This window comes from Perissodus microlepis, chromosome 10, assembly GCF_051167445.1.
Source record: "Perissodus microlepis isolate ML-2025 ecotype Zambia chromosome 10, ASM5116744v1, whole genome shotgun sequence".
In the NCBI taxonomy this organism is placed as follows: Eukaryota; Metazoa; Chordata; class Actinopteri; order Cichliformes; family Cichlidae; genus Perissodus; species Perissodus microlepis.
This window is the reverse complement of record NC_140470.1, coordinates 14,550,329-14,565,917: the sequence shown is the minus strand read 5'-3', so window position 1 is coordinate 14,565,917 and position 15,589 is coordinate 14,550,329. Positions and strand designations below refer to the sequence as shown.

At 41.6% G+C, this 15,589-nt stretch overlaps 1 protein-coding gene across 2 annotated transcripts in view; it reads right to left on the bottom strand.

The window, feature by feature from the left end:
* Positions 1-15,589, bottom strand: part of nrg2a (neuregulin 2a) — a 76,151-nt gene that overhangs the window by 44,678 nt on the left and 15,884 nt on the right. Inside the window, exon 1 of one of the 2 annotated variants that reach the window (XM_084942316.1) lies at positions 5,405-5,917. The exons of the other annotated variant lie outside the window; for it this stretch is intronic. Within the exon in view, the coding sequence (XP_084798442.1) occupies positions 5,405-5,495 (91 nt within the window). The 5' untranslated portion in view covers positions 5,496-5,917. Of the gene's footprint in view, positions 1-5,404; positions 5,918-15,589 lie in introns of those variants that run through there. 2 annotated transcript variants of the gene reach the window in all.

The window sequence follows — 15,589 nt, the reverse complement described above, 5'->3', positions numbered from 1 at the left end:
AGTAATGATAAACCCTCGCCTCAACAACAGCCTGATTTTCTCTATTTGAAGCACAGGGGCAGCTGCAGATATGGACTATAAAAACCCAATTTGAGAATAGAAGCCTATCCGGTGTGTCAACAGCTCATGTCTTGGGTAACAGTTGGAAACCTCAGCCCAGAGAGTTGTTCAGAAACAAAGTTACTTGATGAATTAACAATACAGTGCTCTTATTGAGTGAACGATTCTGTTTTACTTCCAGGAGCTTAGACAAGGAATCTGAGGCATGCCTTTGTGTTTTCCTTTCTAGACAAAGTATCCCTGATTAATCTGGTGTTATGTCACTTCACTGCACGTTGTCAAAAGACAAATTACATGGTGAGACAGCCAGAGAAATGGGTTTTGCATGTGGGAATGGTCTTCAAGCACCTCACACTAGTCACTGTAACTCAACATCTGTTCAAAGAGATCATTTCAACAGCCTCCCAGCACATCTAGTGCACTTTCACCAAATAATTATCTGGGACATTGTTTATATGTGACCTCTCTCTTACCAACACTGCATGTCAGATTTTAATTGTGACTACTGTTCTGAATAATGAACGTTTGACAGAAGTGATAATGACTGCAATTCAAAACTCTTTTGAGTAAATGAATCCTGGGTTTAATCACTTCTCATTTCTAGTAATTTTCCTATGAATTCAATGCTGGCACTTGAGTTAAATATAGTAGTCAGTCAGTAGTCATCAAGACTCCAAAGCAGGGCACAAAAATTACTAAACATTGAAGATGCAATTGTGAATTCAAAAGGTCTTATCTCACCTCATCTGTATTTTGGATTATTGCACTGGTTCACTTAGGACCAAAAGAGGTTCTTCCATTTAGATTTGCTTACAAGCAGCAGAACTGGCTTCTATTTACAGTTTGTTGAAAACACAAAAGGTAAACTTTTACCAGTCCATGTTTCACAATGTTTACTCCATGCTTGCCAGTGCAGTGCTTGCAAAATGATGTTTGTTTCAGAGTCCAAGTACTATAGAATTTTGTTTGCAACATTAAAATATGTGTATATAAAAAATTAAAATTTCTTCTATCATGTCTATAGCACAGTCCAGAATCATCGCTTCATTATGGTTCGGGTCTTGAATGGTTAAGAGTGCCGCAGCCCACCTTAAAAACCAGGATATCCCATTGGGCATCCCTAATCTAATAAGAAAAAACTGATGTATGTTGTTAAAATTTTTATTCAAAAAACAAACCACAGAGGCTGTCGGCCAGAAATTGCTAATGCTACCTAGTCATGTGCAAAATGTTAAAGCCAATGTGTGACCCACCTGCCACTGGGACATTTTGCATTAATGTTTTATTGATTATTGCATTAATTGTTGTTTAGTTGTTTTGTACTGCTGAGGTTTTATACATTTCAGTTACCGCTAATTAAAGAGTAGTAAAGTAATTTATTTATTTTATTTATTAATCACAAAAATCATTCTTTTATAAGCTAACATCACAAAAGCTACAGTGGGTAGTGACGCAAGTGTGACATGGCAAAGGTTTTACCCCAGGTGCCCTTCCTGAAAGAGTCCCAAAGGCAATAGTGTTTCCTCCTGGGATCCTGGGAATCTTCCGCTTGTCATGTGTAAACCACTACACTATTAGCATATAAATTTGAAAAAAATAAATAAACAAAATTATAATTCCATGTTAGGGCCTTACCCTGTGCTTATTTAGCTGTAAGTGACATTTATGTTCAGGAAGTTTCCATTAATATAACCATAGTCGTTACTGTTATGTTCAATGCCCCAACTGTGCCACGATAAGCGCCATGCAAATGCTTTACACAAATCAGAATTCCTTGGTATTTGATTCCCAGAAGCTGCCGCCTTCTGTGTAATTTAAATATGACATGGCATAACAAATGTAAATAAGACATTTGTTTATTCTACCAAGAAGTATTTTTACATCGATATGGGAATGAATGCGAAAGGGATGCTCGCATCAACACCTCCCTACATGGCTCCACGAAGCTTTCGACTACTTCCGGCCCTCCATTCGATGCTTTAAATCATGCCAGGGTATTTTTAGTTCTTGAGTCTCTATCTATAGCGTTGCCTGAAAGGGTGAGGAATTTTGTTTTGTTTGTTTTTTTAAAAAGGGGGGGAAAAAAGGTCTGGGGGGTAACTGATGAAAGCCAAACAGCAATAAAATGAAAGCAAGATGGAAGAAAGAAAAGCTTCTCGTGTGTTGGTAGATCAAACAAGGGCAGCAGCTGGAAAGAGATTCCAGCAGGATGCCCATGATACTCTGTTTCTGCTAGATGTGTAATACACTTTCAAATGGCTGTAGGGATTTGACTACAGCCATTACTACAGCTGCTGGTCTCCTAACCCCAGCTACTGAGATTGGTGAACAAACATTGTAAAGACAGAGAGGGACAGAAAGATGGGATGCAGAGGTCTACTTTTATGGGAAGACAGTTCTGATATCCCACAAACTTAAACTTTATCATAAGTTATTTTTAAGGCATTTTCTTTCAGACAACTTTTCCATAAGACGTTTGCAGAATGGCAGCGAACCTAACATAAACACAGGCAAGTTATTGAAGATTTATTGTATTCTATCATCTAGAATTGATATCGTCTTACTTATTTTCTCAATCCTTTTCCTGTTTCCAGCAGGAGCTTGTAATAGCACATTAAAATAAATATATTCAGTAAGAGCTGTAAGAAGCAAGATCACACCTGAATCAGAAGCTGAGGCTGTCTGATCTTTCACCATTAACTCCTCTGACTATTGGTTGCCATAAATTAGATTACTTGATGTAAACTCTGGAATTCTTCAATTTAAAGGTGTGGTGGGTGTTAGCACATGGCAAAAAACACTTGGCACAAAATGAAGGAATAAGCGCTTCACTTCCATAACTAATTATTACCACGCTCACTAGGCACGCAAGCCAAAAAAAGAAAAAGAAAAAAAAGAGCATGCCTTGTTCTGTCTTGGTATTAGAAGTAGGAGGAAGTCGGTGAAAAATAAAATACTTTTCCAGTTTTCCCCTTGCTCTGGTGTCTTACTTGCCAGCGAGGACCAACGCTTTAGCAGAAATGTCTTTGTCGGGACCTGTAGAAGTTCTGCCTTTCCCACCCTAGACCTGCTTCATTAGAAAACTTGTGCAATTTTCTCCAAAGAGTGTCAACTTACAGACACAATAAACGTAGCCCTCAAAGGCAGAGATGTGAAAGGAAGTCGTCATGTAACACTGTAGCAGGAGTATTCCCTAAAATCAACACTGAAATATTTTCTAGTCCAATTGCTGAAAAAAGTAATTATAACTGACAAGTACCTACTGTGAGATGATATGCTTAAAATAAAATGTAAAATTTCATTTTCAGGGAAGCTGAGGAACCCGGGAGAATTCAGTCTTATTTTTATAACCCTGTAATGTCTGTGATTGATTGAGGACAGTCACACCAAGACCAGCCGTTATCCAGCAATACGTGACCATATTCCAGTGAGTGTATAGGCAGCAGATAGGTAATCTACAAGGCAGTCTTAGCGTTACATTACAAGTATGCTGCAAGTGCGCTGTAAGTTAGCAAGCTGAAATATCTGTATACTGCATTCTGTTTTGAACTAAACAAAGACAAATAAAGTAGAACAGATGACAACATATAGGTCTGATAATAAAATGGTTATTAAATGCTGGCAAAATTTCATAAGGAATCAGATCAGACTGAGGAAATTTATAGAAGCTGATTCTCTCCAAGTACAACAGAAAGGAGTGTGTTTTTCATTTTGGAGCCAAGGCTCATAAAACACGTCTGATGTTGTGCTAGTACCTTTAGTATGAATACAGTAATCGTCACCCACGTGAATGTATTCATTTTGACCTACTTTGAAAGCTCAGTTTTAAAACAGGTGAACGAGTCGCCTCACACAGGTTAGCCATTTACCCGTCTCTGTGATGAATGAATCTAATTTTTACCAAGAAAATGATGATTCAAAAATCAAATGATTGCGCTCTGGGGGATTCATATAAAACTGACATAAGACATGTATCAACACGCGACAGCTACAAAAAGACATTTACAGTAACATTAAATGCTTTGTGCAAAATACCACAACAGGCAAACACAGTTTGTTTCCATTCATTTTGTGACAAGCAGAAAAAATAAACTAGAAGATACACATTACATGCAGCTGTTTTCTGTGTGCACAGCAGCTGTGCGGCAAATTCTCTCTCTCTCACACACACACACACAGATAATCTGCAAATATTCCAAGTCCTCTTTCGTTTGGGGAGCTGTTTACCTGACATGTTTATAGATCATAATCACACTTGGAATGACGACTGGGAATTATTTATATGATCAGATCTGCATGTGTAATAGAACGATTATATAAAGTAAATAGGACAAAAATAGTATACGATAGAATATTTAGGATGAAAGGAGTGCAATTTAAAGAATTAAGTGGTGTAAACACACTGTTTGGGGGTTGTTGGGGTTTTTTTGGAAATCATATGACTAGTCTTGATGGTTATCTGTTGGAAGCTGACAGAACTGAGATCAGTGGCATCAAAATGACTATAAAGATGAAGAGACCGAGCCTAAAATAGAGTATCTGATCAAACGGAAGATGACACATAGTGGCTACAGTAATAAACAAAGTTTTGTTTTTGGATGCTACTAAAATAGGGATTGTGCTTCCCCATGACCTGAGGTCAACCTACAGTGACATGCTGCAGCTTGTAGGATCCTCTACTGAGCAAGCACGTCGCCACCTTAGTGACTCTGAAAGACAAACAGCTTCCATTTTATTCAAATTTCATAAGTGGCTTCGAGCAAAAGTACGGAGACACTTTCACACTGAATGACTCACCACGGACTAAAATTCTGATGAGCACTGAAAACACGGCTAAACCCTTAAATTATTAACCCCGTTAAAGACTGTGTAATGAAACATGATTTACAGCTACACGCACTGCTTTTAAAAGTATAAAGCACTGTGATACGGGAACAGAACTGTGAACTAACACAAGCGTGTTGTAGCCAGTCACCAGTTTTCAGAGACCTTTTAATAAAACGACACTTAGGTCGTGTGAGGTGCAGGGATTAATTGAAAGCTTATTCTATACACAAGTCCTTTCATTTGACTTCCATGCAAAAGTGCTGCCAAAACCAGATGTTTCTCTTTCAAGCTGACCACCTGAGAAGTCTTTTCCATGTGACAACCTAGCAGCAAGCTTTGACAAGCCGAGGGAATACTTACTTTCCCACACTTTCGTAATAAAGCTGCAGAACGCAAACTTAATCTCACTTGTTCCCGTTCTCCAAATCTTTCTCTTTGTCACACTCTCTCTCTGTCTCACACACACACACAAAGCAGAACACACGTTACACAGAAATCATCTGTCATTTAATTTTACCTTTAGTGGGATCACCTTCTGTCTCCTTTTGTCCTTTCTTACCCACCCTCTTTCTCCCTTTTTTATCTTTCCTCTTTCCGTTCTCTGTCATGCTGTCAGATGTTAGTAAATCCTTAGGAAAAAAACCAGGTAGTCCTTTTTGGGAACGTGTGGCAAGTGGGCACCACCAGACTCTGAGCCTGTTAGAGCGTTTCTCCTCCTATATAAACTGGCTCCAATAAGAGGAGGGAGAGAGAGGAGCAGGAAGGGGCAATACTGTAGAAGGAGGAGGGAAGAAAAAAGGTGGGGGAGGCAAAGAAAGCATTTCCCATTGCTTTAAGGCAATCAACTGTTGTCTTACTGGATCTATCAGATAAGTACAGCGTCTTCCAGGCCCAGAAGCCCAAGCTGAGGACAAAGTGAGAGATCCAGGGAGTACACGTGAAAATCTGAAGTCAGCCCATTCAAGCTCCGTGGCTCTGTTTCTCCTGTCCCAGCAGCATCCTCTCATTTGTAATGAAGCGTGCAGAAAGTGAAGTGAGACAAGTTAAGCTGTCCACTTTGCACTGCTGACCTCAGCCACATAATTCAGGCGGAGACTTGCCCCTTACCAGGTTGATGTTTGGGGTCCCAAAACACTTCACATCTGTTAAACATTTGTTGAAAACAGATTCAGTGGATGCGTGTAAGAGAGCGGTGTGTGCGCGAGGTGCCAAAATGTCAGATCCCAATCGGCGACAGACTGCTTCTTGCAGAACTACACAAAAATCGGCTCTGCCGGTCTGCTCCCCTTCCTCTCCTCTCTCTGTCTGTTAGTACCTCTAAGTATTACAGGCAAGTTTGAGCTTGTCTCCGGGTGTCTTTCTGCCTTTCACTGCCGCTGTTAGCCCGGTGTCATCAATGTCCACGCAGCAATAAGTATTAGAATGCCAGTTTTTACAGTAAAAGTAAAATTTTATTCGCACAGCGCCTTTCAAGATAAATATCACAAAGTGCGTCACCACAAAAATGCTAGAACGTCAAAATAAAATGTCTGATATTTCCTTATCTCTGAAAGTTGAATGTGCATTTCAGTTTTTCATGCCTCTGTTGCATTCTGTGTATTCAAAGAATTTAGGGATTCATAATTTAGAGGAATTTAGGAAAATGGAGAAAGTTAAAAGTCAGTAGAGGTACATGTGTGGCTCCAAAAGTGGCAGAAACTTAAATATTAAATAGGCAATCACCGTCCTGCCTGACTCTAATATAAAAAGGATATTTTTTCTTTTTGTATTTGTGTGAAACAGCATTTAATGCGAACATAACTACAACATCAGTTAATCTGTTATCTTTAGTTGACATAGCTCAAGATGTGACTATGTAAAAAAAAAAAAAAAAAAAAGTGCCATCGAAACAAGAGCACAATGACTCAATGAAACTCATGTTTTAAAAAAGAAATCTGTAGATGAGTCACATGTGAGACCATCCCGGGGTTTGTCTCAGTCAAGCCCTCAGAGGATTCTTGACGCCACTTGGGAGTAGGCGGCAGCAGCAGGGATTGAAAGGGGCAGCCGAAGGGTCATGTCTTAACAGGTCAGCTCACTCAGTGGCATAAGCTGTGGGCAAGGAACCTGGAGGGGTCGATTCAAGGCCAGTATTTGACATGCCAGTAAGGTTCAAGGTGGAGATTTTTCTAGTTCAAAAACAAATGGCTCTTTCTGCTTTCCCTCTCTTGTTCTCAGTGACATAACAAATCAGCAGTTGAAGCTGTGTACTGTTAAGGGGATGCAGTATCACAGAAAACTGCCCCTTTACCACCTTTATCCCCCCGCTGCGCTGCAGTCTCAAAACGCACTTCCTCCGCCTCTATCCTACAAGATGAGACTTGCTCAAAGAACTGCTTGAGTGTGGGTGGGATTGCAATTCATGCATCTGTCATGTACGCGAGTATTTGTGACGTCGGAACAAAAAAAAAAAGCGTGCCTTTTAGGATGACTTCATGCAGATTTGGGAGAAGATTAGTCTCTCAGGGCATCGCTCATCATGCTCTTCTAAGATCTCAAAATCTATTCAAACGGAGCCACGAGATGTAAATGACACAGGATGACATCACCTATGAGGGTGTACTGTATTTAGCTATAGGGGCATTTGTGTGATGTTGATCTTGAACAGCAACATGTACCTTTAGGTTCTGTAAACATTTCTTTTAACGCGTGCTAAAATCTGCAGCGTAGAGTGTGGATGCAAACGAATGAGCTTTACAATCGCCTGCTTGCCACAAGTGTCTCCCATTGGGACGGTTACATAAAATATGCAAGAACTGCATGAGCATGCACATGAAAGTGAGGGGAGGCGGACTTGTAGTAGACAACACACTGTGAGAAAATTAGGTTTTTAAGAACCTAAGCTCTGAACAAGGTCTAGCATTTTGTATATGACCTTGTGGAGTACAATGGAAGTCTGAAATAAACTCACATTTTACACACCCAAACTCAAATATGGTCATGAACATGTAGATCATGAACATGTAGATCTCTTCTTTTTTCTTTTCTTTTTTTTCTACACTACTCTAAAGCATCTGCTGTTTTTCAGCAGCCGTGGGCTGTCCTTGGATTAGGGTCTGTAGGTGGAGAGACACAATAGACCAGTGTGGGAGTGGCAAAACTTTAAGAAATCAAAGAAAAAAGGAGCCAACCTCTGTAACTTCATACATAGATCCTCCATAGATATATGCCCTACCCATAAATGCTTCATAGATCCCATCTCTGGTTGTCTCCTAACCCCTTCATTGCTTCTCCCAGAAAAGGGAAGATAGCTTCCCTGCATGATGGAGCTGAGCTCCAGCCTCCTAGCAGCAACATACCTGCACATCATCATTCTGATACTCCTTAAAAAAGCCCTTTCATAAGCACAAGAGTTTATCTCTTTAGACATAATGGCTTTAAACAGCGATTAGGTTTTACTGTTTACATCTGTCTGCTATTTTTTTCCAGCAAAGTGTATACTCAGGACTTAAAGCAAGGTAAAGTGCCTGCTTTTAACAAACATCTATATTTTTGATTGACAGAGGTGAGGCAAAGGCAAGGGGGAGAAGAAAGAGGACAAAACCTTCTACGAGAAGCAGAAGTAAAAAAGAGCTAGAATAAATAGAAAGCATGGAAAAAAACAGCAGTAATGGAGGAAGAGAAGGGAAGACAGGGTTAAAAAAAAGCATGAAAGAGGGAATTTGCGAGTGAAACGAACGTCCCTTTCAACAGATGACAGAAAACAGCCCCACCTGCTGCATTCACCTTTTTAACAAGGCATCTGTTCTTCAGCTGACCACACGCTGAGCTGTGCTGCTGGAATAAAAAACACATTGTGCCTGAAATAAAGACATGCTGTGTGGTAGTAACCAAAGAGTTTGCAGCAAACCCAGATTTGTCTGCATGAATTTGACAGCTGCTGTTTGCTCATGTGCATGTGCTACAAATGCCTGCACAAGCGGACAACGTGTGGCCAGCAACAGCCGAGGAGGGTCGAGACGCCATCGATTAATGTCACCTTGCGAGCTGCTGAGTGGAGTGGAGACGTGACACAAATCAATGTCGGTGACATCTGGAGTTCCCAGAAAGGGGCTGTTTTCTCAAGGTCAGCTGCGCCAAGGTCAACGGAGATTCCAAATCTGAGTGTTACTAATGAGTGTGCTCAGCAACAGCTGGGATCGGGATCACAGAAAAGAAGCCACAAGTTGCTTCTGCTGCCTCATTTACAGCATGGCAAAATGGTCGGATGCATTCAAATCAAGCGTGTCCGTCTGTTATTTAAGGGGAACTGCCAGAAACCAGAGGGAAACGACAGCAAAGAACACAAGTGTTAAAACAAGGAAGTGATCCTGTGTGGATTTAGCTCTTTGACGTTTCTGCAGCACATAGCTGTCACCATGGCAACCGCAGTCTTAAAGGTAGCAACTAGAGTATGTGAGAGAGGGATGTGGAGGGGCGGAGAGAGAATGAGAGACCGGGAGAGCGAAAGCAGAGAGGATGCTAGTGAGAAAGTAGGAGATAATGTGCGATTAATACAATGGGAGGAAGAGTGAGGGAGGCTGAACTGAAAGACAGGTAAGATAAGAGGGCGTGGAGGGACGGAGCAACACCGCGAAACAAAGAAACGCAGAGGGAAGCATCTTCCGAGCAGCTGCAGCCTGGCCACTGTATCGCTCTATAAGAGAGATGTCCATGAGTAAGCCTGTGCCAAGCCTGCTGGGAAGCACTGCAGTAGCATCTCAGAGAGGGAGAGATGACAAACATCAGCACTGAGCATGCTCCACTCTCAAGGCCACTGAGAAAATGAGATTTCAGCTCTTTAGCCTCCCAGTTTGTTCAGTTCTCCCGCTCTGTACCAGTCTCCATCCTTCACTAGCTCGCTCTGAGAGACACGTGACATCACCAACACCTCTCACAGCTTTAGATGTGGCTCCACAGTGGACAAAATGTGACTGGTGTGTCTGATAACTGATTGATTTAATGGCAAGAGGCATCTTCCCCACTTACGGCCACGCTGACTCACACTGTGACAGGTTTGATTGCGGCTGAGAGGAACAAGAGACGAGCACAGCAGCTCATCGGCCGGTGGGGCATGATACTGCAATAACAGTCCAACCCTGCCACCAGATTTGATCTCTGTGCCTCCCAACTCTAACCGACTGTCTTCCTAATCTGGACGGCTGCCAGAACGAAGAGGAGAGAGAATGGCAGCCATACATTAGCGTCAGACCTACCATTAAGCAGATTTTGATTTATGTTACGTTTTGCTCTTAATGCCTGTACTGCAGGCAGACAAACACCTACTCACACAGATGTACTGTTGTGTGTGCTTTTCCTTTGTTTCACAACTGAAAACTGATTCCTTTTTTTTTTTGGCCTTGCTATGGTAATGTGATGAAGTGTGGGGTTATGTGTGCTTGAGAGCAAGAGAGAGACAAAAATTGTGCGTGCATTGAATGTGTTGCGTGTGTGTGCAGGAAACTGTACAGAAAGCTGTAGAGGATGTCAATTGCCTCTCGACTTCCAGTGGGGCTAAACTGGCAAACTCTGTATAACAATTTTCTGCTCCCTGATGATGAAAATAAATATTAAAGTCATTGAATTTCACGTTCGCTAGCCATATCCTTTCAGCTGGATAAGAATAGCTCATTGCTGAGATTAAAATAGAACAAACATTTTAAATGACAGATGCTGTCTGAGTAGCTGAGTATGACTTTGATCCTCTTAAACAAAAAAATCCGCTCTATCTTCTTAAGGTTGCCTGATTGAATCCCTCTCCCTCTCTCCTCCTCTTGTATTCATCCACCATTTAAACATATTTATTTTCTGAGTCTCTTTGTCTGTCTTGCTCTCTCTTTCTCTCTGCCCGTCTCCCTCCCTTCTGCCAAAGGAGACATAAAGAGGTTTGTGTGACGGAGCAGATTGACTTGAAGATAGAGGCTGGAAGCAGATCTGCTCTTCCACCTCCTCATTCTGCTCTATCTCTCCTGCTCTCACCCAGATGAATAGACAAACAGTCTCCCACATGCTCTCACAGTTTATCAAACACACACCCACATAGAACGAGGTCTTCACGCAAACACATATGTGCGCTCTCGCCAGAGAGAACAACACACTCAATCTAAGTGTCCTCAGGCTGACAAAGTATACACTGTCACACTCAAATACAAACAGACCCCCTCAAACACGCTCGTACGCATACGCATGCAAACACACAGGTGCATCCGCATGTAAATAAAAGATGCACGTGGGTCACTGATGCATTTCAAATTGACCTTTTTCCACTCGTAGTGTAGTAAATACAAACCACTTGCATGTAGTTTACTAAAACGGACCTTTAATTTGCCACATCTGAATCACAAGATAGTGGGGTTTTTCCATTGCGCACATTTTAGCTCTTAAACTGACAAAAACAAATTTCCCCATCTTACATAGAATTATGAAATACATATAGAGCTATTAATAGTATATCAATCTGTTTCTATAACCACACAATAATAACACCAATACCCCCAAATTTCCATGACTGAAAAACATTTACATTGCGGATTTAAATAAATCACGTGTAAACATATCTGAACTTTTTTTTTAAGTGAATCCACCAATGACGTTTTCATACATGGTTTAAAACCGAAACATAAATGTACACATGGGAAAACACGGGAAGGTTGTTTTCTTATCAGCACCCCCCCTTGAAAAACATACGCTCATCCGTTCTCTGCTTTGCATTCTTCACATCAAATCAAATTCCTTTTGTGCTCTGCACTTTTCTTTATCTCCAGAATGTGCTTTTAGAGAAGCACAAACATGTCACAATGAGGACACTGTGAAGTGTTTCACACACACTGAAGCTCCTTGGTCAAGTCATTTGCAATTCGTGGCTGAGCTTGGGCTTATCGAGACTCTGTCTTATCTCTTTGTTTGTTTTTCACCAATCTAGGCTTTTCCTGGAAAACAGGCCACTACGCATGTGTAAGCTTAGATCATGCTTTGGCGGCATGAGCCCAGACCAAGGTGGTCTCAAATTGAGTGAATTTGATAAGTGGGCAAGAGAGCTGGCCCAGCTGATGGTGCCAGTATGGCCTCACACTGAGCTCTGGCAAGCCAGATGTAGCTGACAGGAAGCCAAGGCTGTGGTTGGGTCATCTCGAAGCGACAAGATGACTGCAAAGGCACACACACACACACACACAAACACACACACAGAAAAAAAACCCTCTTTCTAACTCTCTACAAGCAGTTAAATCCAATGCCGAGCACAGCAGCGACTGACAACCCCAGCACTAAGAAGGAGGTCAAAGCTAGCTAAAGCTCAAGCTCAAGGCAAGCCACCACCAGCTTAGTGATGGAGGTGCGGTACCAAAGCTTTAGCTTAAATTCTAATAGTTGAATTTCAGCCAAGAGTATTTATTATTGCTCAAAAAGCCAAGTAATAATAATAATATCATGCTATACCAGGTTTAGATGGATAAAAATTAAATGCTAAGACACTGGAGACAGGGTCAGAGTTTCACTGACTGCAGTGCAAAACTAAGGTCAAATAATTACCCAGTATTTTAACCAGAATGACCTTTCACAGTTTTAACAGGGCAAACAGAGAAGTCATCTACCGTGATATTTTTCAAGGTACATTTTGTGTTGTTTTGTATTGCTGGCTTGCCTACAGTGGTTTCCTGGCCCATGACCATTTGCAGTATGATAACTCCTCGCTTCTAAGCCTAATGTCATGAAGACAACAAGGGAAGGAAAAGAAACATGCCTAGACAATGTGTAGTAAAAGTACACATCCCAACAGATGTGATGGGGAAAAAGCGGAAACGAGGCTACGGGGCTCACACTGCAGGGACTTTCTGTAACACTGATCTTAGTGGCTTTTACAAGTACAACAGACCACTGTGAGGAATGCTGCGTTCTCATTTAGGGTAAAACACCCCCAGAGTTAAGGGGTATCAGTATCACAAAGGAGATATTTCCTCTTTTGTCTGCATTTGCTGCAGCGAGGTGATGGTAGTGTGCTGGTCTGTGGGCCAGCTGGGACACATCTCAGTTTCCTTCTGCACACACACACACTGAAGCTTGCTCTACGCTGCTCGCTATCTTTCAACAACAAGCTGAGCAACGACCAGACGGAAAGAGGTCCTATTTGTGCAGGAAGATAAATACACTTCTGCACCCAGTCCTGTCCCCTCCAGATTAGAGCAACACAATAATGAGCAGGAGCACTGGTGGAAGGTCAGAAGAAAGCAAGGCTAAAGGACAGAGGAACAGCCAACGACGAAAACACACGCCCTGGCATGCATCACACGCGCAGACATGCTTGCTTTTTACCTTTTTAGAATTTCAGAAATTTTTAATGATTGCCTAAATTTTCTGAAACACCTTGGGGGTTGGGGCGGGGGGTTTACTATCCTACGTCATACTTCCCAAATCATTCCACTGGAAAATGTCCACAGTTTACAACTTGATGGCGTCACAGTTTGTAGACCAGTTCTCGGACGGCACACAAGGACTGCTGTGAGCGTGGGCGTCAAGTATCTAGTCATCTTATGGTGTGATGAATGAAATATCCGTATATATATATTGTAAATACTGAGGAATACAACGGTTGAGTTGTCGACATGTTATTGCTGGGTGAGTCAGCAGCGTCATAATCTCCTCCTCGGTATTACGTTCAGTCATAGACCACAGAATTAGGCAATTTATCTCCAATCTGCAAATGATGCATATTTTCGTTAGTTCTGTTGTAAAGTAAACATCTGTCCCAAGATCGGAGACCCCTGTTGAGAGAGACAGGATTTTATCTTGGTCCACTTCCAAACACCGCTAAAAAGCCATTCCATTCTGTGTAAAGTTATTTCATGTTAAGACACACATCAATCCACACCTACAACATACCTGAGGAAACAAACCTTCTCTCAGGATATGTACTGTGTGTGTGGGGTGAACATGGCCGGACACGTCCCTTAAACACACCGGGAGGCGCCCAGCAGGAGTGCCAGCAGCCCCTCTTTTCAACACTTCGGCACGCTGCACACAAACACCGTTGCCCTTCCCATGGTCCTTTTGTTCCCTATCATTTTGTTTTTGTTTGTTTATTTTTGGTTGAAGTTCCTGTCATGGACACCATCAGCTTTCTTTGCTACAATGCATAATTGGCTGTCATATTACACAGTTTTCGGACAAATGTTTATTTCAGTCTATTAAATCTTACAGAGGCTGCATGTCAGTGTTCATGCTTGAATCACGGCGCAAATGCAGGCAAGTTTTGAAGCTAGCCATCCTACAACCAGCTGACGTAGGAAAGCGTGCATATGCTTGCAGACTCAGAATTATAGCAAATGTATTTAGAGAAATTCAGCCAATTATCCAAAAGTATAACACGCACAAGCACCGGCAAGCAACAACATCGAGCTGGGAATTTCTTTTTTCCTCGATCTGCATGCATTCCCCATAAAAAAAAACAAAACAAAAAACAGTAAGTGTTCAGATTCAGATGAGGAAAGGATGAACTATTTCTGTATGTACCTTTTAAGAAGGTGGACTGAAATGTGAGATATCCAAATTAACAAAACAAATAAACTACTCTGAGAGTAATGTGCTCCACGTTCTAAGCAACACTCTGTTCCCAGTGACTGAACAAATTTTACTACTGTGACATGACCTAAAAAGAAGTACAAAACGCTGGTAGGTCTGTCATCAAGTAGTGACTAAATAAAACCTGCCCAAATCTACTGATAAAACCAGCAGACTACAAGAAACTGATGCTTGATGAGAGTGAAGCAGTAGCCCGGGGCCTATAGTAATTGAAGGCCAAAGAGAGAGAGAGAGAGCCTCAGTGAAAGGTTATCATCCGTACTGTTCTTTATTGCCACGTTGTTTCCTGTGAATCTAGCAGACAATTTGTTGAGGTGACAGTGTAATGAAGAATCGCCCAGAGCTACAAATGGTTAACTGATGAGTAGGTTAAAAAAAATGCTGCTGCAATAAGTCAAATTAAGGCTGTGAATACTAAAATACACAAATCACAAATGAAGTCATGTTTGCCACTGCTTAATGCAACCTGCTTCTTACTGTTGCCCAATAATAAGAAGCAATAATAAGCTGTACTATAATTCTTCCAAAGACTTGGCACTTTCTTGACATTTTACACTGTCAGTTGATACTGTTCCTCTCCTTCTCCAGCCAAAACAAGCTACACGGGTTTGGCTACATTGAGTCATAATTTCCAATGAAACAGCGAGAGTTGCATTTGTGTTTTGATTATAGTGTTTGTGTTTTATTTTAGGGATTAAGTAAGACTGTGTTAACTCCCGTTCTCCACCACAGTGTCACTGACATTACAAACACAGTGCGCACGTATGTATACTTAAAAACTTGTGTGGTGCTCTACAGTAACCGAAGCTAGAGCCAAAGCTAAAGATGCCGCCGAAGACGTTAAGCTGTTTACACAAACCTTTTATACCTTGTGATTGAGGAGCTCTATTCTCGCCTATAAACCAGTTTATGGAATGTTTATGGAATGTGTTTTCTTCCATGATACGCCTGCAGCTACGAAGATCGACAAGCGAAATGTGTGCCTGCCAGCTATGCCCTCCCTCCGTGGACTGAGCAATAGTAGACTACTTCTGCAACATGCCAAAACAGTGTTGATCTCAAGAGTAATTTGTGTGAGCACAATCATGACCACAGGCCTCCAGCTTTA